This window comes from Syngnathoides biaculeatus, chromosome 2 (assembly GCF_019802595.1).
Source record: "Syngnathoides biaculeatus isolate LvHL_M chromosome 2, ASM1980259v1, whole genome shotgun sequence".
In the NCBI taxonomy this organism is placed as follows: Eukaryota; Metazoa; Chordata; class Actinopteri; order Syngnathiformes; family Syngnathidae; genus Syngnathoides; species Syngnathoides biaculeatus.
In genome coordinates this window covers 4,954,755-4,977,248 of record NC_084641.1, presented here as the reverse complement: position 1 = coordinate 4,977,248, position 22,494 = coordinate 4,954,755, and the positions used below count along the sequence as shown (strand labels likewise).

The following is a 22,494-nucleotide window of genomic DNA, read 5'->3' as shown; positions in this document are numbered from 1 at the left end:
AACCTTGTTTTTATGTGAGGTATTTATCTATGTATTACACATTCATTTATGAATGATTTTATTTTATCATGCTGCTTTTTTACATACTTATCTATATTTTCATCCTGTATCTACCCTCAACCCTTTTTGGAACCATGTTAATATTCAAAACATTGAAGGGATATTTATTCCCTTCAAAGGAAGTTCACTGCGTAAACATGTTTTCATATAAGCACACCACTGAAGGTCAAACGGACCTGGCTTTATCAAAATGTTCTTTGGGTTTTTCTCTCTGTAGTGGGTTTACATTCGTATCAAATACAATGTGTTTTGGGCCATCTTAGAACCCTTCTGTCGTTCACAAGTTGTTAATCTAAACTGAAAAAAAGTACATACACGTAGGGCCTATAATGCATTTCGTTCACTCCCCCAATGCACAGCCCTCACTAATACTAATGTCAAATTTAAGGTTAATCCAAAATAATTTAATGGTATTGGCGAGTCACATGACTTTAAAAACGGGAAGTGACGTCTCCTGTGCACAAACAAGGGAATACACAATCACGGACAGCGCTGATTTCTTGGATTTATCCTCATCTGCCGAAGAAATACCAGCATCGGTTGATTGGGAAGACGGAGGAATACGTCCATACAGATTTGAACCTGTGGCTGTAAATAATGGTGAATATTTGGATGGGTTTTGGGACAGGAATGACGCGGAGTCTGACTAGCTAACTAACCACAGGCGCAGAACGGTCAAACGCTGATCGGGTTGGACCAATAATTATGGAAACTTGACAAAGGTCCCTCAAAGAAAAAAAATATGAGGCGTACCGAAGTTTTCAACAAGTACGGACAGCCTTTGTGGAGAGGGAGGGTTCTGCTGTATGCTTAAATTCATAGATGGGGAGTATGCCAAAGCATTCGTACTCGATGTTGCCCATCAACATTTTGCCAACTTCGCATAAAGACAAGATAATCAAACGGATAAAAGACTTGCCTTTATTGGCAAGAACTGTTCACCATCATGGTAGCAAATCAAAGTGAATTACAGTCACGATGAACGGATGGAAGTATCAACGCCTGCATGACGTATGAAAGTACAAGTAGTCGCATTAATGGTAAGAAGTACTTTTGTCATGATTGGTGAGCAACATCACAACAATTTTATTTAAAAGAATTCAGAGACTTATTGTACTCTAAAAGTGTTGGTATTAAATAAATGCGCAAATACACCTGTACACAAGTCATACCGCTCAGGGCGACCACACTTCGCTAGCCACTGGGTCTTTAAATGTTTCTTTTTCTTACTGGGCAGAATATGCCACCAAGCCTTCCTCTGATTATTTCTATCAGAATTATGGCAAAATTTCATGATACAGTATGGCATTTTCATGTGTCTGATGGTGGTGGTACTGCATGTGATTACACTACAAATCGGCCCTGATTTCATTGTTTACGCACAGGATACGTCAGATCCGTGCGAGTAGGTCATGTGGCTCGCCAAAATGGTGGTGCCCATGAAAATTCGTAATAAAAATGATATTGGATTATCCTCACATTTTCAAGGTACAGTACATATGACATGACCTTTCGGGTTAAGGCTTTTCATTGTTCAGCAGTCTATTCCTTTAAGCACTAGTATAAAGTGTGAATACTTTTGCCATCTTTGCTTCCCCAGAGCAGCTGTAGAATGAGTTCGTACCGACACTTTGTGCTTTGGTGGACAAAGACGAGGAGCAGCGGTGAAGGCCTCGCTCTCCTCCTGCATAACGGCCATCGAGCACCGAGAGGGTAGCAGGGCACAACTGAGGAACTGACAGAAAGAAAGGAAGTGGCTTTATATATACATTCACAACAGTGGGTCTGAAAACCGCAGGCCATGGCAAAAATTAATCAGGATTATTTTCAAAAAGTGCATAGTTTCAGTACATGTGGGGACCAGGGCTCAAATTTGAAGGGTTTAAGGAATTTTGAACATTTTCCCCCTCTCAGGCACACCTGGACCAAAATAGTTTGAGGATCCCTGATCTCCACAATAACCAAAGTGTCTAGTCACTTTAACACTTTTCTTTTCTTGTACAGCTCCGCAAATGTTCACACATCCCCAAAAGTATTGCAACAAGTGGCCTAAGCCTTGACTGAAAACATGGATGTTTGACAGAAAAGGAGCAAAAATGATCATGTAAGTTTTTATTTACAGTATGTGTGGATCAGATGTTGTCTTCCAAGTACGGTATGTTTTGTCAGAAACCATCCTTTTTTCACACCAAATCGTTAGGCACTTGGTGTAATCAAATTTTAACTTGTGCCAAACACCAACACTCGGTTGCGGATTTGAGGTTTTGCGCGTGAAGGCCAAATTTACAGCAAACACACACTGAGAGACTGAAACCTGCTACTGACAGCAAAAATCTGCAGGTGACTGATGCTGTCCCAGAAGGTACAGTGGTGCCTTGATATATGAATTTGCTTTGTTCTGTGATAACCCTTGTAACTCAAAACACTTGTCTCCCAAGTCATTTTTATCCCATTGAAATGAATGACACAACCATTATGTAATCAGTTTTAGCCTGCCCCAAAAAACTAATTTAGACAAACATCAGCCACCGTTATCCTTTGTCTAATGACTCTACCACTCGCTCCGTATAGTCTTTCGCTGCGTCCTAAAACCTCGACGGCCCTCCTCCCGTTTGTAAGACAAAAAAACAAAAAAATGTGCCTATCTGTACCGGTGCTCTCCGCAGCTGCCGGATCGTTAATGAGCCTGGTATCTTCAGAGGGGGCGGGAGGCACAGGCGAGGGGCCCGCAGGCGCGACGGCTCTCGGGGGACGTTTGCCAGGAACCTTCACTGTCACTCGAAGAAGGTCGATCTCCTTTCCATGCAGATTCTGCATGTAGTCCTGAAATCCGCCATGCATGTATTACTTAGACATATCGATTCATTCTTGGGGTTACTTTGCACAATACACATAAGTGTGTACAGTATTCAAATGAATTTGGATGACTTTGAACCTTTGTGTTGCCGTGGTAATCAAATCTGCCCGACCATTAGTGTCACGGGCAGCAGAATGATGTTGAAAGTAGGGGTGGAGTGCTTTTGGGGTTCCGCTGCTTCTGAGTAGTGCTGCTGTCCCATGAATGGGATTTTTTTTCATTAATCAGATTGTACAATCGCCACAAAGTAACGCCAGTATTTTTCCGTTCTCTTTATGGTCTTAAAAAGCGTGGGATCCATATATATATATATATATATCTATATATATATAGATATATATATATATGTATGTCTACTAAAGTGTTCAGATTTTTCCCGGAACAACGCCGCGCCATCAAAATATTGATTTATGTGAAATATAGCAACAAATATTTCAATGCTGGGCCCAAAAAAGGTTGGTGATTGCTACTGAACAGTGAAATGTGTTTTGATTTCAGCACTGCACACCAGTATGTGAGATGTCGATGCACTGCGTCGGTGGTGTTTTCTTACGCTGGAGCTGGAGTGATAGCACAGTGTGCCATTTTTAGACAAGGTGACGTACTTCTTCTTCCACTCCTTGTTCAGAGAGCTGCCGCTTCTCTTCCACAAGATGCTCTGTGGAAACACAACAAGCGCTTAACCACAGAACGTCTTGTGAAAGTTTACCCCAAATGTGGCACCAGGGACTTTGTTCATCAAAAATCCACCATGACAACTTGATGTCGTCTGCTTCTGTCAGATAACACGTAGCATTCAGTCCAATAAGGGGTCACTCCATGTGCAGCAGTCCACAGTTGAAGTCCGATGTGGACAACCAAACAACGTGATGGTGGTGAAAGCGTATCTTTCCAGGCAGACGAAATGCATGAAGCCAATCCCAATAGAGCAGTCGTTCAGAACTTGCGACTTGTGCTAGTGGTACATGAAGTCCACCATTGAGTCTAATGCTGCACCTGTATCAAAATCACAGGAAGCTTCACTGCTTTTTTTTAACTGACAGTACATTTTTGTGGAGCACAGTGGAACAGCTGTAGAGCGTTGGCCTCGCAGTTCTGAGGACCAGGGTTCAAATCCCGGCCCCACCTGTCTGAAAGTTTGCTTGTTCTCCCCGTGCCTCCATGGGTTTTTTCCAGGCACTCCAGTTTCCTTCCACATACCCAAATCATGCATTCATTGGAGACTCTAAATAGCCCCTAGGTGTGATTGTGAGTGTGACTGTCTTCTGTCTCCATGTGCCCTGCGCTTGGCTGGCAACCAGTTCAGGGTGTACCCGCCTCCTCCCCTTATGATAGCTGGGATTGGCTCCGGCACTCCCGCGACCCTTGTGTTGATCGATGGATGAAAGTTTGGCACCAACCTGCTTGATCGGAACCGCCCGGGTGCCGCTCGTGTCTCCTTTGGTGTCAGCGACTCTCTTCTCCGAGTCCCGATTCTGAGAGAAAAACCCAGCAGCGGGAGGATTTATGATGTACTCCCAACATTCCGAAAGGACAACAAATGGAGCACGGTGGCGTGAAATGAGAGAGGACAAAGGTGTGGAATGGACCGCAGACTGACCTTGAAGAGCGAGGGTCTTCGGGGGATGCTCTTCAGGGAACGGGAACTGCTGCCGCCCTCCCCCTGGGCCGCCCTCAGCTCCCTGTGGGCGAACACGGGGGTGGAGGGCAGGGAGCAGGCGTAGCCGCCGCTCACGCCGTTACTGACCTGAGAGCAAAGGTCGCGGCATGCGTCGGGAGATAACGTGATGAGAACGGAGAAAGAGGATGGAGACGGTGGAGGTGAAATGAAAGACGCATATCCGCTGTCTGAGAGGCAAAGGCCAATACTCAGACATTTGCCATTTGCTCCTTTGCTAGGTGGTTACCAAAACTGCATTGCGCAAACTGGAGGGCAAGTTCCACCTGGACAATCGATTGGTGAAAATTAAGTCTCGTGTTTTTATTTTTTTTTGTTTTTGTTTTTCCCAGTTGTCCAAACAATGTTATGTTTTTGTGAAAAATGTTGACCATGAACAGTGTTTTCACATAGATGGGTACCACTAATTATTCATCAAATATAGTGACCCTCATTATAATTTCAATTTTTTAAAAAAACATGGGGGGGTCAGGTGAAAAAAAAATGCGAAATAAGCAGGAAAGTGCCACCTGGGGCCCACAGCCATTGCCTGGGTCTGCCACTGAGGGTATATAGTGTATTGGTATTGCTGAATCTCTCTTGGAACCTATGAACATCCTTTTTGGAGTGAAAGATCTTTTTGTACAACTTGGGATTTTTGAGTGGCCATAATATCTTTGAAGTTGTAACGTCTTTCTCCCTCGATTGACAGTCGGCCACTTCCCCTACCTCACAAGCCATGTCACAATCCAGCCGCAGGCTTCAGCAGTTTGGGTAACCACAAAATTGAGTGTGCAGGACACGGTGCCATGGGGATTTCCAACCTGGCCAGGGAAGGAGGCCGACCCCGGCGTGGAGCCTCCAGAGTGACTCGGAGAGTTTGGGAGGGACTTGCAGGCCTGCAGTGCCACCTGCTTCTTCTGAGCGACAATTTTCTGGGCAGCTGGAAGAGAAAAGCAGGTAATGTGTTTTGTTGTCATGAGTCAAGCCGCTCACGTGGCCTTTCTGTCGCCTACAAGTGGCATTGCGTGTACGACTCACCCTCCGAGAACACTCGATCGACATTGAACCCGTAGGTGGCGCAGGTCTCGAAGAAGAGCGAGTGACGCACGTCGATGCACAGCTGGCGGGCTCTTTGGTCCTCAATTACGCGTGGGTTGGTGTTGCTGATTTTATCTACATAGAGAGACCGAAAATAACCAAATCAGATTAATCATCACACATTAGGACTAGGAGATTCCTCTCTTTCTAAATGATGTGCTTTGCGTTGAACCGAAGTTGTTTTTAGATTTCAAAATTTACATTATAAACCTGACATTATTGTAAGAAAGAAAGAAATCCATCACAATAGTTGCTGACTGGAAATAGCGTTAAAGCACTAGTAACGCCTGGCCTACAAATACGGCATAGTATTGAACTGTTACGACGCGATGGATTTAATTGTTCCAAGCTGCGCCCACCACGACTAACATATAAAACGTGTCGCTGTTGTCAGCTCGCAACTTGGTAAATTCACTTAGAAGATGATGGTTATGAAAATGGTTTGTAGAGGAGCTTCTTGTTGCTGAGCATTTACTTTCTTTACTTATTTTATAGTGAATCAAGTGGGCAAGAATAAACTGATATCCGTCACATGCTGGCAAATTCCCACATCGTTAGGTACAGTAAAAAAGTATAAACGATTGGCTGGTGACCTGTTCAGGGTGTACCCCACCTCTTGCCCAATGTCACCCACGATGGGGGCCAGCGTGACCCGTCAGGAGGAAAGCAGTATGCAAAATGTCTGGACTGCCTTTCTTTATTTTCCATTGTTTGTGTTGTTTTGTATGTTGTTAATAATCCAGGATAACTTGTTGTCCTAAACTCAGACCCCCTTGTAAAGGAGATTTTTTTAATCTCAATCAGAAATTTAACTGGTTAAACAAAAAGAACAAAAAACTTTCCACCATTGGGAGTTCACATTTCCCCCGTGTTAGTGTGGGTTTTTAACTTTCAGTAGAGGGTTGGCCTCACGACGTAAATGAGTCCTGGTCAGATTTGCATCACAAAGGATACACACCTTGCATATTTTAGTGTTCTCCACACTGATCCAATTGACCCCTCCGTACAGGGCACTTAACCACGCCTCCTGAAGTGACGCCACGCCACGTGCGCTCACGTAAGACAAACAGTAAAAATGGCAAATACAATACAATACATTCTGAACTGAGACAGACTCCATGCTTCTGATTTCATTCAAATCAACGATATATTATAGATTCTAAATACAATACATTCTTAACTGAGAGAGACGCCATGCTTCTGATTTCATTCAATCATTCACACGTAGCAATGTTATGCTAGCGGAGAACGTCTCATTCATTTATACGAAATGTGTATTAAAAATCAAATTTAGGGCATATCTTCGTGCAAACACAGTCTAGTTAAGCTTCTGGCCGCGAGCCAGCAAGAAATCAATACATTTGTGCAGTCCGATCATCGCTAAATATCGCTCAACAAAGAATAAGTGTGTCAATCGTTCACACGTAGCTGTGTTATGCGAGCGGAGAACGTCTCATTCATTTATACGAGACGTGGATTAAAAATCAAATTTAGGGCATATCTTCGTGCAAACACAGTCTGGTTAAACTTCTGGCCACGAGCCAGCAAGAAATCAATACGTTAGTGCAGTCCGATCATCGCTAAATATCGCTCAACAAAGAATAAGTGTGTCAATCGTTCACACGTAGCAATGTTATGCTAGCGGAGAACGTCTCATTCATTTATACGAGACGTGTATTAAAAATAAAATTTAGGGCATATCTTCGTGCAACCACTGTCTGGTTAAGCTTCGGCCGCGAGCCAGCAAGAAATCAATACGTTTGCGCAGTCCGATCATCGCTAAATATCGCTTAACAAAGAATAACTGTGTCAATCGTTCACACGTAGCGGTGTTATGCTAGCAGAGAACGTCTCATTCATTTATACGAGACATGTATTAAAAATCAAATTTATGGCATATCTTCGTGCAAACACAGTCTGGTTAAGCTTCGGCCATCAGCCAGCAAGAAATCAATAAGTTTGTGCAGTCCGATCATCGCTAAATATCGCTCAGCAAAGAATAACTGTGTCAATCGTTCACACGTAGCAATGTTATGCTAGCGGAGAACGTCTCATTCATTTATACAAGACGTGTATTAAAAATCAAATTTATGGCATACCTTTGTGCAAACATATGTGTTCCGGTTGATATTAGATGGATTTAGTTGATGATGCGGTCTTCCACAAAGTTTGATCCATCAAAGGCATTTTTCGTACTGGGTCTTCGGTTTTGGAAAGGGTACGAATCGAACTCCACCAACTAGCCTTTCAGGATACCTGTCGTCACTATTACAAAGTCCGTGACTACACCTCTTAACCATATTTTTTGTTAAATAACCCAAATACGCGATAAAACGCTAACTAAACCTATACTGGACCATGCAATGTTGTCTGAGAAAATGGCGGGAGCAAAAATGGGCTTTGGTTTATGCAGATCTCTGGCCTCTGATTGGTCAGTGACGCGGATTGCGCAATATCCACGGAGGGGTCAATTAAGCGAGAACAGAGAGAAGATGCCCTTTGTGTTCTGCCGGTGTGGGCAAAGTGGTTGACACCACCGCCGCCCTCACTCACCTTGTGTCCCGACGACGACGATGGGGACGTCTGTACGGCGCGCCCCGAGCTGGCCATAGAGCCGGTAGAGCTCCTGGAAGCTGTCTTCGTTTTCCAGGCTGAACACCAGAATCACTGCATCCGCCCAGCTGCTGAACTGAAGGGGGCAGGAGAAGGGAGACTCGCACGTGACAGCTGCTCACGTGCATATTAGTGCAGATATCTCCACAAACCTGCGCATCAGGTGGGCTGGCTTCCTCTCGGATCAGCAATAAATAACTCTGTCCGTCCACCAGCAACTCCTTTTTATACCTGCCACCTGACCGAGACAAGTTGTGAAGCAGCACAACGCAATGACTCACTAACTTTACACATTCTGCACAATTTGTACAACGTGTCTGGGAGTCAAGTTACATCCTTCCTGTGGACATACAGTAACTCGGGCCTGGTACACACATGAAGATTTTCATGTCTCAACTCAGATTTTTAAAGCCCTGTACACACATCAAGACAGTTGTCCTATGTTTGTGCCGATTCTGCCCCTTCCCAACCAAGCAGGTCAAACGCCAGACAATTTTAAGTCTTATAAAAGATTGTGCTAAGGTCTAAGGTTGTCATGAGCAAGGCTTGGCCACTGCCGAGAGGGGCCTGCCCAGGCCACTGCTCTGGGCGGTGACACCTGTCACTGGTCACAGCAGTTTCACATTCGGACTGTAATCAGACAGGCATTTAAGTTGGAGTTTTTGTCACTGACATTTACCAGTTCGTTGCCTTGCGTGAGTGAGTTGCATTCACCGGCTCTGAGACTCTTTGCTTCTACGCATAAGTTAGAGTAACCCCAGTCACACCGACTCTGTGCGCTTTTGTTTGATCCTGTCCTGTTGAGTTTGTCAGTTTGCCCCATAATCATCGGACCTTGGTGCATGTCTTTTGGGTCCTGACTAGTCTAGCGTTTCTGTGCCTCTGCCTTGTCGGACTTTTACACCGTGTATGACCGAGTTTCCGGAATAAACAACATTGAACATTATACCGCTGCCTCGGAGTCCTCCATTTGGGTCCGCCCCCGCACCGGAGGTTCGTGACAAAGGTGTGTTAAGAGTAGATTTGTCCTAATTTTAGGGTCCAAAAAAGGTTTAGAATGACAATCTTGAAGAATGAACACAAAAACTCTTCATGTGTGCGAGGAACGCCAACTGGTTCTGAGTCGTAGCGAAAATGGTGATGTGAAACTGAATGTTGCCTATCAGAGTAGGAGGATTGAAAATATCGAAAAGGCAATAAAATAATCAAACAAAAGATAGGCATGTCCCACCTGATGATGTGTTTTGTCTGAAAGTGGGCTGACGAAACAGCAAGAAGTATTTCTTCCTGCAAGTATTTTTTTTTAATAACAACGGTCCCGCATCAATTCCCCTCGTTAACATTCAAGAAACATCAGCTCAGGCACGGAAGCAGCCGTTTGCCTTCACTGTTCTGACATCACGTGAAATCATAAAACTTTGAGATCGGCAGTGAAAGAGAATCTTTCTTTATATGTGTGTGGTGTCCTCTGTCCAGATTATCGGCGCACACAGTAAACAATAAAGCCACTGTTGAACACTTGATTTTTAATATTCATGAGTAGAGTCTTTCCCACATAAAACAACTTTTGATTTTTATATATTTGTCCTGTTCGGCACTTAACTTTTTACTTTTTTACTTACGTACATTTATAAGTGTGTACTTCTGTACTTTTACATGAGTAAGGGAGCAACTTCAGCACTTTTTTGTTGGTTGCACAAGTATCATTAGTTTTACTTAAGTATTGAATACAAGTACTTTTGACATCTCTGTCAATAAAAAAAAATCCATGCCATCTGTTGAACCCACTTCTCCAAAATATGACATTTGGTAGGACATACAGTATTTGTTCATGTATTTGCTCATAAATATTGAACACGTTTAATATTTAAGATTGTCGGCCCTGAGCCGTTTGGGACCTCTTATTGGAATAAATTTATTATTAACACATAGAATCATATACGATCATAGGATTATAGGATCATCTCAGAAGATAGTTTGGTGTTTACCTTCCTTGGTCGGGAAGAGGCAAAATCGTGGAAAAATTAATTTTATGTGTGTACCAGGCCCAAATGCATGCTGACCCTAACCCTTTTTCCCGCAGCATTTAGCACCCACAAGTTCCTCTTACCATCAGGTTTTTCCAGCGCAACGTAGGTGCCTGTGATGTATTTGGTCACCAAGGCTGACTTGCCGCTTTTGACACTTCCCAGTATGCCCTGCGAGAAATAAGCAGCAAATTAAAGATGTGGCGCTGTTTGCACAATCACATTCTTCAGTCTCTTCAAATACATCCTTTTTTACCTAGCGCAGAGGTCACCAATGTGGTGCCCGCGGGTGAATGGTAGCCTGCGAGGACCATATAAGGCGCCCGCGAGGTATGTTCTAAAAATACCATGGGCCACAAATTGTTACTATTATTTGTGCTTTAAATTCTGAATCTGACTTGCTTATGTGAATTAAAATTTTAAAATACCTGTAATGTCATTTACTACGATAAATTAAAACGAAAATATTTTATGTACATGTAATGAACTGAGTCTGAAATTTGCTGCAAACAGGTCACGTAGCTCTTCATACGATCAGTGCTCACGAAGTAGCCCTCGGGCTCAAAAAGGTCGCTGAGCCCTGCTCTGGTGCTTCTCAACATGCGGGTTGCAGTTGTGCTGGCCCCTATCCAAGCCGACTCTGGGTAAGAAGCGGGGTACGCCCCGGACTGGTCGTCAGCCCATTGCAGGGCACACATTTAAACAAACAACCATTCGCACATACTTTTACACAAATGGGCAATTTAGGGTCTTCAATCCATCAATGCAAAAACAGCCTTTTTTGTCAGTACAGAAGAATGATTATGCTTGTAAAAGTTTACACCTGATTCAGAGATGGTGCATGTCATAAGTGTGGAACAATTTTTCAGCCTTTCTTTTTAGTGATAACGAATAAAACAGACCAAACACACTATATTCTTAACGATCCATAACTAAAACGCACACGACAGCGAACTACAATATTGAAAAAAAAGGTATAGTATTTATAAATGGAGCCGCCTGGGGCAAGGGTGTCACGTTTTCCGCACATCGTCAACTCCCGTGTACCTAAGCGACCATCGGCGCAAAAGCAATATACGGTGACAACTCTGACGAGGGATTGGAGGAAACATAGTCACTACTTGGAGTTTCTCAAAGGCCAAGTAACATTTTGCCTGGTACTGTTTGAGTTTTTCTGTCGGTGTAGCGTGCTCACCGCCACCGACACGGCGGAAACCTCACCAGTCGTAGCTCCGGGATGGATCTGCTCAGGCTCCATTCCTGGCTGTTGCTGATGTTTACTACGGACAGACAGAGATGAAAACAGTCAGCGAGTCAACAATGCGACTAATACTTCATCATTTTCATCGTTTGCATTAAAGGATGGATGTCGCAACAGCCTGGATTGAGCGCTCAATTGCAGAATATTTTTCACATTTGTGAATATGACCTTCCAGTTGCTGCGGCCAGGAGGCGGAGCTCTGTTTTCTGAAAACTACAATCCAAAGTGGAACTGCTCACAATTATGAAATCAAAGTGACTTACTCGTCCCACGTCATGGTGGTGAAGCAAGCGGAAGGTTATGCAATCTCCAGAGTGCACTCAGACTGGAACAAGGGAGTAGATGACAATGGATAGCCTTCATTCTGAACCCTAACCCTAAACCGCATAAGCACAGCCGTACTGGTACACCGTAAACCATAAAGGGAAGACTGGTTTCTGGAGAGATGATAAATGCATGAGCAATAGCTGCACTGTAGCGTATATACAGTACGGTAACTCACAAAAGACCTTTGTGCAAACCCTCATGGTGGTGTGAATATTTCATTTTATTACTGGACAACATTTCACTTCACTGTAGAAGTAGTGTAGATGTGGAAGTAGTCAGTGCACATCTTTATCAAAATGGCTCAACATACAGCAAACCTTCATGGCAACAAACGTGAGAGCACCCATGAGTGTCCAGGTCTGGCCTTATCAGTGAATTCTTGAAATCATGTGATGCATTTCTGAGGAGAGTGACTGTGTTAAATGTGGTTTTATTGTCCTCATATGCTTTCAAAATGATCACTGAAAGGACAATATGGTCACAAGGACTCTCTGAGGATCTGGTGGGGAAAAAAGAAAGAAAGAATTGTTGCTCTACACAAATATGCCTGTTCCCAGGTTATAAGAAGATTGCCAAAACAAAGAAAACAAAAACAAAGAAACGGAGCTTCAGTATTGTGGCCCAAACCATAGCACCACCCAAGAAGTCAAGCATTCACGCAAACACGTGTGGCGTGTTTACAGCAACGCATGCGCATCAACTGCGAGACGCACGTTCCTCGCCCACTGCACATCCAGTTGATACGTGCAGAAGGAAGCCTCTTCTCAAATGATGCGCAAGAAGCCCCGCAACAAAAATGGCTGAAGACAAGCAGATGAGAGACATAGATCACTGGAAGCGTGGCCTGCGGTCTGATGAGACCGAGATGAGGTTATTGGCTTCCGACATTGTTGAGCATGAGAAAAAGAGCCCCAGGCTACGCAATGGGCTCAAACCCAAATGGACCGGATCGTTCCATATAAAAAAAAGAGTTGCCGATGCAACCCCTTCACATTGAGCAATTGCACAAGTGGACACAGCTGACCTATAAAATTTTACTTCCAGAAGAGTTTCTGTGAATGTCCATGTTTTTAAAATTATCTCAAGAACATTACCTCCAGATACGTTTTGCAGTATATTATGTCTGAAAATCTGCATAATATTCCGTTTCACAGCATAATCACTACTCCGTAATTGTTTATAAACTATGGATTCAGTATTTGCTATTTTAAAAGTGTTTATTGCATCCAATGCATTTGCAATTCTTCCCTTTCTTGCTATTTTTACATTTCCTGTATTCACTATTGGTGCAGAAAAGACACAAATTTCCCAATTGTGCAGTTAATAAATGTTATCTTACATTATGGTGAGTGGTTATATTAATGTACTTTAAAGTTCAAGGTCCATTTTCTCTAGTGGCAGTGTACTGATGAGGTAGAAATTCTTTTCCTGTTTCTGGTTCCTGTTATGGCTGTGTAGCATTATCGTGTATCGCTGTACTTTGCTCTATAGCACTCGTGCACGGTGCCATATTGCCGGTCAAACCTAGCTGCTCTGCACTGTGGGAGCCGTTGAATCACACCAGATTTTTCAAATTGCCTGAGACCTGTTGTGCTGTTGGTTGTCACAACAAACAAGACAGATATTGAAAGATATCATTCTATGAAATACCAGCTGAAAAGACCAGAAAATATCGATGGATTTCGGCAATAAAACATGTTGGATGGTGGCCAACCAAACACACATGACTGTGTCGCAATCACTTTATTTCGGGTAGGAATTATTCTTAATCTCAAACTACCAATTTGTATCTATAATGCCAAATTCACTCATTTGAGAACAATGCGTATTTATAAAAAGAAAATAAACCATCTCTCGCATCAGAGATGTTAACGTGTGGCTGCAATCACTTCCATGTACGTTCCATGGAGACGACTCCATCCCTTTTTTTTTTCAATCATAGTTAACGAATGAGATTTTGTGTAAAACCAGGGGTCATTTATTTAAATATTGGTATTCTTATTGAATACCATTTGAAAAGATCGATGGATTTCGGCAAAGGTTAATAATCCGCGTTCACAAGCCGTCTCCCATCACTATGTCAGATTTAATCCTGATCGAGAACAGATCCAGCAAGGAAGCATTTGTATGCGTCCAGACTGTTATACACTTTCAAAGTCTTCTGTGTAAATCCCAACGACGTACTCACCAGGTACATGTGTAGATCCAACTGTCCAAGAACAGCAGAAGCGAATAAACAGTCCAATTTCTTATCGCCGGAAATATCGACTTCGGCATCAAATATGGGTCCTCTACGCCAAGTGTCTCTCATTTTTCCATGTACCTTTGTTTATTATCACCTTCTGAATGTTTTACGGTATCAGACAAAACTCTGAATGTCGTGGTATAAGACATATTTTCGTTTGTTCTCAACAGAATTAACTTGCAACAATGCCTTGTTTGATCAGCAATATGGCGAGTCACGTGTTTTTATGACGTAGGTGCACGAACTCTATAGACAAGTAGTTATTTGCCTGCTTTTTTGCTCTTCATAGTTTATTATTTAATTTATTATTAATGCGGTTCCAGCCGGACCAATGTGACAAGTGTACTGTGCCAGCCAATCACTAATTTTGCCGGTTTGCAACTTCATATGATAGCTAAGCGATTAGCATGCTGTTCCCGTTTGTATCATTTCTTCTCCTCCACCAATCTTTCCTTATAACAATACTTGTCTAAAAACGGTTCCATCCCTGTCATGGAGGTGACGATTAGTGAATTTTATCCTGCGTTGGCGCACATTTTTTCACCTCGCAGGTTGGGATTGTATTCAGCTGCGTTAGCTGTAGCTCGTAGGTTGCTTGGGCGGCTGCCTCAAAACAGCAAACAACAAGCATTCCATCAGCGAACAGCGGAAAGAAGCTAGGTTGGGCGACACTCCGCTGGTCTAGTAGCCGCTAGCACCAGGACGCAACAGCCATGCAGTTCCCATAATTCAGGCCAACAGGCAAAATTGAATTATTACAGTAAAAAAAGACATTCACCTTTGTTATTAGTATCTATTCATGTTAACGGCATTTTGTTGAATACAAGCATGAGTTAACATACTGCATATGCTTATTTTACAAGTGATCGATGGCACTATGGCAATATGTCATTATTTAATTGCGTGATAAGGTGACCTCACAGTCAATTCAACTGAATGGTCAGTAAAGATCTACAGAGCATTGCTTGTTAATTGTCAAGGACTTTTTTTTCTCTGATGTGTACAGACTCGTGTGTGTCATCCTTCAGCGTATTTCACATGTGATGTTGTGCAAGTGGCGTGTTATTGATGTTTCATTTCGGTGAAAAGGGTTTTTCGGTCTGAAACCAAAAATGCACTAATGTAGTTTTGGGCTGTGGGGGTATGCCAGAGAGAGAAGAAATGCAACAATAACAACAACAAAAAAGACCACAGCAAAAACTTGGACCTTCTTGCTATGAAGTGTGCCCTGTGTGAGGACATGAAAGTGTTTTGTTTTTTTTTTAATTTGCATTGTTTTAAATTCACCCACACTGTCTACATCCTTCTCAGAGATGCCAAAGACCAAGAACCTTTTCCATAAAAACACGACTACCAGCAGCTCCAAACACCAATATTCTGTTGTTTCTCATGAGAGAAAACATATTCATGGACTTTGGCTCCATCTTTGTATTTCTGCCCAAGACAAAACTGATCAGACATTGTCATTCTTCAGCTGCTTCACTGCCCAGATTTCCACAGAAAGCCAATTATCCGCGCTCTGTGTCCCAAACCAGCGGACTGGGATCCACTTAACACCCACGCGTAGCTACCAGTCCACGTTGAACACTGTAAATCGTTTCATTTCAGTCTTTTAGGGAGGGATTTTTTGACAAAACATGTCACACACTCATGCACCCACCACCCCCCCACCCCAACACACACACTTCCTCCTCCATTCTGTTTCATCAGACTCTGCCTCTGTGGCAGCAGCGGTCGTTCTGCCGGTTGCCATGGCAACATTTCCTCCTGCCTTGTGTGAAGGTGTGTGCATGTATGTGTGTGTAATCCGACTACTTGAGTGAATCCACAATGTGCCTGTGTAACCGTGTGAATATACAATGTGTGAATGAACTTACACACACATACACACAAACACAACTGCAAAAGGAATGTTCATGTTCAAATACCATGGGCAAATATGGCATTCTCAATGAAAGTGAACATGTAGCAAAGCTTGAAAAATATATTCTGAGGACATGAAGCAGTAGAATACGGAAGAAACGTTTTCATTGGTTAATTCCCTTTTAGGCGTGGGTGGGGTATAGCTCCTCTCAGCATCTGTCTATGCAACCATTTTGAGCTTTATGAGCTAAAAATCACCACAAGCAGCGTGATCCATCTGTGCCATCAGCGACCCCCACCCTCAGATTCATTGTATGATTTAGAGCTATGCTAGGAACACTGGTAATTTGTGTGTGTGCGAGTGCGCGTGTGTATGTGTGTGTCTGTTTGCGGATTATCCCTCCAGCGGCGTGAAATCAGCTCACACTCGGTGGGGAATTAGATGAAGATTGTCCAAGACGTTTGTATCGCGCTCTCAGATGACGAGAAGTTCATGTGTCATCACTTTGAACGTGCACATTCACAAGAGCATGTTTCAGGAGACATAGCACCAGTATTGGTTTAAAAAAAAAAAAAAAAAGCACATTGACAGTACTACAGACCCACCAACCCCACCCTGATAAACTGGTGCCTGAGGGCCTTTGGTATCCAGACAAATATTTCCCATATCCGTAAAGGTGGAGGAGAGTAAGAGAGAGAAGTAGCGTGTGTTTGTGACCACCGACCTTCCTCCTCACTGGAATCCCTCTGAATGAAGACAGGAGCAGCCGTTGTCGATGAGCCCGCCACACCTGAATTGCTCTTGGTGAAAATGCCGCTGATGAATTTCAACATCTTCCTATCTTTCGAGGCTCCGCGCTGGCCCTGCTGGGCCTCGCTGTTCCGAACCAAGTCTTCAGAAAGGCTGTTCAGGTCGCTGTTGTCCAGAGTGCGACTCTTCCCCTTGCGTGGAGGTTTGCTTACCTGGGTAACTTGTGCAGGTAGAGAGGTCGAACCTGACTTCAGTCTATCCTTGCGCGGCATGTCTCTGAGCATTGCAGCCATCCCGCCTCCAGTCTCCAGCTGTGCCCCAGTTTGGACCTCATCCCGCAGGTCCCTCCATGCTTCGGTCCCGCTGGCCTCAGCCCACGAGGCCCGGCAAGGGCCCGGAGAGCGTGTAGCCGTTCGACAGTCCTTGCGATCGAGACTCTGGGCTGAGGTCGGGCTGCGCTCACGACCCTCCCTGCAGTCACGGCCACGCGGGCCCACACTGCTGTGAGATTTGAGCAGACTCATCGGCCTCTGGCCTACAGGACGAATAGGTAGGCTGGTTCTGGTCGGTGTACGAATGGGTTCTCCCATCTCTGTTGGGAGTAGACTGTTGTAAAAATGAGGCCAGGATTGCTTTTCTTCAGGAGTGCAATGTATTTTCTCTGCTTGAGTTAAATCTGTGTCTGCAGATTTTGGCGCTGGGTCTCTCTCTGGCTGGAAGGGTATAGAAAGTTTACACAGTGGTTTCTCACTGCTAGTTCTGGGGGCCTCAACAGTGCATGGGGGTTCATCTTTCAAAGTGCTCTGCGGTTTCATCCCTTCATCTTTGCCCATTAAGACAGAAGCATCAGTTCCCAGTGGTCGGGCCTGGGTTTCTCCAGGTCCACTCTGTACTTCAGTCTCCACCTTCACCCGGGCTTTTTCCGCCCGGCTCTCCTCTGACTGGTTCTTCGATCTTGCTGTGGCCTCCCTACCCGCGGTGCTGCTCTGGACCTCGCCTCCATTCTCCTCTACTGCCTCTACCTTCACCAAGGTTAGGGAGATGAGGTAGGTGGTGCGTTGCTGCAGGGTGCCGCCTTCGCTCATGGGGTCAGGCTTCAGTTGACACAAGGTAGATGAATGAAACTGGAGACAGGGACGTGAACTACTGACAGTTTATCAGCGTGTTGGGATGCGGAAGAATCTGACGGTGCAACTGAGACCAAAAAAACTTACATGGAAGGAACTCAAGTTTCTCCTTACGTCAGCGCAGGGACTGTTGGATTCATCCATCCCCCATATCTGCCTTTTCCTTTGTTTGGGGTTTTATTTGAAGTCACTGATATTCTCCACAAGCAATTGTTTTTAGCACAGCAGTCACTAAAACTCGTGTTGCTACAAAACACAACGCTGCATATGTGTGTGGCTACTGAGGCTGATAAATCTTCATGAATGGGCGCAATCCTTCATTGCTGTCGTGCTTCGATTGACCTTTTATGTAGCACCCTGCATCTTATACCTTGCTCGTTCCCCTGGGTCTTCTTGTGTAAAAAAAGATTCCCTTCACGACAGCAACTGCCCTGCATCGCATACATGATCAAATATGGGATCGGTGGCAGCTGCAAAGTGACAGACAACTTAAAGTCTTGAAATATTCAGCAGTCACCTCAGTGCTGCCAGGGATCCAGATCATGAGCTCCCCGTGCCATTCCTCAAGGCTCACTCGAGTGTTGACAGCAGTGTCTATCCTGCAGCCAGGCGCACAGGAAGGACATTGATGAGGGCTCAGGTGGATCAGGACGAAACGCTGAAAGAAATCCCCGGCGGATATGCAGGGTGTAGGAAAGAGTCGGAGTTTGGCATTCAGCCATCAAGCCCGTCTCCACATCTCTGCAAGAGGCGTTGAACGGGAGAGCACGGAGGAGGCGAGTCGCGCCTAACGACAACAAGAGATGCGGTCGCACAGGTCCAACGAGTCGTTACGGGCTCGGAGCCTGTCTCTCAAACGTCCTGCTAAGAATCTCCTCACGTGTGTCCCTCCTTGTTGCAAGCCGTGGGATCCTGCTCCTTCTTTCTGCCGCTTCCTCACTCAGACTGTGCTTGTCCTCTGTTCACGATTCCTCATCCCGCCTTCCTATTCCCTCCTCCCCTCCATCTTTCCCTCAGCGTGCCGCCAAGGCGGGGGCGGGGTGTCTACAGGGTGCAACGGCTGGCGGTAAAGCGCCAGTGTTGGACCCGCTAAATGAGGGGGAGACGCTGGAAAAGATCACTGGGAAAGCAGGGTGGGGAGCTCTGAAATAAGAATAGACTGAGAAAGGGGGCACTCAAGGTGGGGTTTTTTGTTTCGAGAAATAATTTGATCAAGATCATCCATCTGTGCTCAGCTGTCTGTGGTGTGTGTGTGTGTGTGGTGTGTGTGTGTGTGTGTGTGTGTGTGTGTGTGTGTGTGTGTGCGTGTGTGTGTGTGTGCGCGTGTCCGTTTGTGTGTCAGTGGCTAATGCCCTGCCACACAAGGCTTTTGTGATGCCCCCTGAAAACCACTCGCTGAAGGCGGGCAGGGGGGGTTGGTAGACATAGACTATCATCCAATTACATATTTTACCCATGAAATTCATTCATAGGGGTGGGTGTGATTTGGATGCCCAGCAAAACCCGTATGGACACCCCCCCCCCTCCTCCCAGTGGATGCCTCGGGACACCACTCCCTTCTCCCCCCTACTGGTGTGTGTGTGTGTGTGTGTGTGTGTGCGTGTGCGTGCGTGCGTGCGTGTGTGTCCGCGCGTTTGCACATATGCGTATGTGTCTGTGGCTCGGCGCAGCTCCTCCTCAGCGGGAGGCTTGGCCTGTTTGTTGCTAAGGTGTTCCAATCTGCCTGGCACTGGTGGCAGAATCATCTAGTTCGTGTCCTTCCTCCGCTGTTGTTCCGTTCGCTGCCTGGATCTCATAATACTCCCCTACGTGATTGTGTGTCTCTGTGTGCTAGGTTGTAGATGTGGGCCAAAGAGCTTTCGTGTGCGTGTATTGATCTATGGCCTCAGTATCAGCTACGGCATGTGTTCATTAGCAGATGTGGGAAAGCTATGGTCTCACCAGGAGGATGGGAACATATCGGACATCAATAGCCAGCCCACAGAATACGGTGTCACTGCACACTTACGCTGAAATTTGTGTGTGAGTCAACCCGATTCATTTGAACAGAGAAGAAGGATGTTTCCATTTTAGTGTGATAGAGTAAAGTCCAATATTGGCTACATAGATTTGCCCTTCCTTTTTTCGCCAATTTCTGACCAATCGCAGATCTTGAGGAGTCTCTGTGGCACTTTACAACTCTGCATGTGTCTCCGTGTGTCAAAAATAGACCAGCAGAGGGGTGTGGCACAGATCCGTTACACCATGGAGCCAAAAACCCGAAAATACAGTACCAGTTTAAAAAACTGTTTAGTACTATTTCAGGTGTCAGACATTGTCTTACTCTATCAGTCGTGGACTTGACTGTGATGTGCAGTTGCTGCCCATGCATTACATCGATGTAATCATCTCCTGACGCCTGGTTGAATTAATAAAACACAATGTTACAAATGTGGTTAATTGGAAGGAACAGAGACATATATTTTTAGTCAGGAGTTACTCCACAAAGGAATCAGTTTGAACACCAACATGTCCACCTCTTGGATTTCATTGTCAAGAATTGCTCTCATGAAACTGTTTTGATGTGATTTCAGAGGAAACACGGAACATTGCACAACACACAATCAGAGCATCCACCGGTTATACCTGCATGCTCTCCCCACCCGCAGTCCGACAAGAGCAACTCAGACGGAATACAAAAAAGCCAACAACTGCCTTTGGCTCAAAGGGACCGACGCGACATTTAAAGGCGTGCCGCCATCCACATCACCCACTGTTGGAGACGTTTCTGTGGCGTCGTGCCACGCCATAGTCTGTTCAGAAACCTAGCTGCATAAAATTTATAGTTAAGAGACACACGTCGGTCATGTTGGGTGAGCCCTCATTTCTCTCACACACATATAATAAGTGCTTCCAAAGTCTACCAGCAATCTCAATGTCTTCATTTCACTCGGTGGAGCAGCCTCATCAGCCTCTTCATGTTTCTCAGCAGCAAGGAAAGGCGTCTCTTTTTAGCACTACTCAACTCGCAACTCACACATCACAGCTCACTTTGATCCTCACTCCAGAATCAACGCTCCAGTCTTGTTACACACAAAAAAAAATTCAGATGAATGTTGTTCGACGTGCGTGCAGGAGGAACTCTTTCAACATGAGCCAGAATCGAAGAACTCAAAGCTCAACTAAACCACACGTGGCACCTCGTAATAAAATAAGAGAAATGTTGCGTGCTAGATGAAAACAAACAAAAAAATGATTTGTTTGACTTCAGAGAACATGGAAAGTAGCTGGAGCCCTGTGAAAAAAATATTGCATCCTTTCTCAAATTCTTGGTACTAAATTAAACTTTAGTTTCCCCACTTCAATCTTTAAGATCATCAAATAAATGTAAATGAGGAACAAAAATAACATGCCCCCTCCCTCCCTTGTTCAATAATAAAATTAACTATGACTAATCATATTTTTTGGTTTATTTTCTCTGACAACATCCAGGCCTAATTACCTCAAGAAACTCAAGAAATCACTAAAATGGAACTTGACGAAATTAAGTTGGCCAAAAGCACGTCTCAAAAAGCTGCAACAAAGTGACACAATCAAGAGAAATTCAAGAACAGATGAGAAATAAAATCACTGACAGCATTCAGTCTGGAAAGGAAAGAGCCGATTCTAAAGCTTTAGGACTCCAAAAAATGACGATGACAGCCATTATCCTTAAAAGGAGATAATATGAACCACTGGTGGACCTTCCCTGAAGTGGCCAAGCTACAAAAATGACCCCAAGAACATAACAGCAACTCATCTAACATGTCCCGTCGGGAAACTGGGACAACCTCCAAAGAACTGCAGGCCTCTCTTTGTCTCACTTAAAGTCCCTGTCTCACTTTAGGTCAGAGTTCATGACACAACAATAAGGAACAGACTACAGGGAAAAAAATGCATCCATGGCAGACTTCCAAGGCCAAAATCACTGCTGGCCAAAAATAACATAAAGGCCTAGCATACAGTATTTGTTTAAAATAAAATAAAATAAAATAAAATTTGAATATTTGATGAACTAGAGAGATGAGTTTAACATTTGAAGTTTAACCTGTCCTCTTGGACACTTCCCAGATGAAGTGTGACACAACTGAGAGAGTACATCTTAGCCTGGGAATATCCTGGGACCCCCTGGAAGGGATTCTTAGGTTACTGAGCCTGCAGCCACACCCGAGATAAGCAGAAGAACATGGATGGATAATTTTTAAATGTGAAATAGCTATTTGTTTTTGATTAATTCTTCAAAGACAGCCCATGCAAACCTTTTCTACGTAGCTGTGAGAAAATGCATTACACACACGTGATGATGGAGGTTTTTGTCCCACTTGGTCCTTTTAGAAGTGTCTACTCGGTCTTAAGATCTTTCTTCTCTCTACAACTATTTAGAACATCCATTCCCACTTACAGTATCCTCCTCATCCACAGGTTCTGCATAATTCATTGCGATTTTTTTGGAGACGAAATTTGAAAATAACAAAATCATTTTGGTCAGGGTATCCGATGACGCAACCTAAAACACAAATTTTTATCACAGTTTTCAATCCAAACGGAGGTTTCCTGGTGCCTTTTGTTTCCAAACATCCTGAAAAG

General features: G+C 44.3%; 1 protein-coding gene and 1 long non-coding RNA gene across 6 annotated transcripts in view; one reads left to right on the top strand and one right to left on the bottom strand.

Annotated features, from left to right (window-relative positions):
• Nucleotides 1–22,494, bottom strand: part of agap2 (ArfGAP with GTPase domain, ankyrin repeat and PH domain 2) — a 37,374-nt gene that overhangs the window by 12,237 nt on the left and 2,643 nt on the right. For 3 of the 5 annotated variants that reach the window (XR_009796180.1, XR_009796179.1, XM_061828276.1), the window contains exons 1-12: nt 16,737–18,814; nt 11,537–11,595; nt 10,399–10,486; nt 8,441–8,526; nt 8,229–8,364; nt 5,616–5,750; nt 5,399–5,517; nt 4,518–4,664; nt 4,318–4,392; nt 3,471–3,575; nt 2,712–2,883; nt 1,685–1,795 (exon numbers count right to left, since the gene is read on the bottom strand). Coding sequence is in view for 3 of the 5 variants with exons in the window: in XM_061828276.1 (XP_061684260.1) it covers nt 1,685–1,795; nt 2,712–2,883; nt 3,471–3,575; nt 4,318–4,392; nt 4,518–4,664; nt 5,399–5,517; nt 5,616–5,750; nt 8,229–8,364; nt 8,441–8,526; nt 10,399–10,486; nt 11,537–11,595; nt 16,737–17,847 (2,344 nt within the window). In the remaining 2 variants the exon portion in view is untranslated. Of the gene's footprint in view, nt 1–1,684; nt 1,796–2,711; nt 2,884–3,470; nt 3,576–4,317; nt 4,393–4,517; nt 4,665–5,398; nt 5,518–5,615; nt 5,751–8,228; nt 8,365–8,440; nt 8,527–10,398; nt 10,487–11,536; nt 11,596–16,736; nt 18,815–22,494 lie in introns of those variants that run through there. The other 2 variants (XM_061828288.1, XM_061828302.1) reach the window with 2 other exon arrangements.
• On the top strand, nt 511–8,224 carry LOC133505245 (uncharacterized). The gene is made up of 5 exons (XR_009796185.1): nt 511–660; nt 1,661–2,164; nt 3,416–3,513; nt 5,373–5,534; nt 8,089–8,224. It is a non-coding gene; the product is annotated as an uncharacterized LOC133505245 (long non-coding RNA).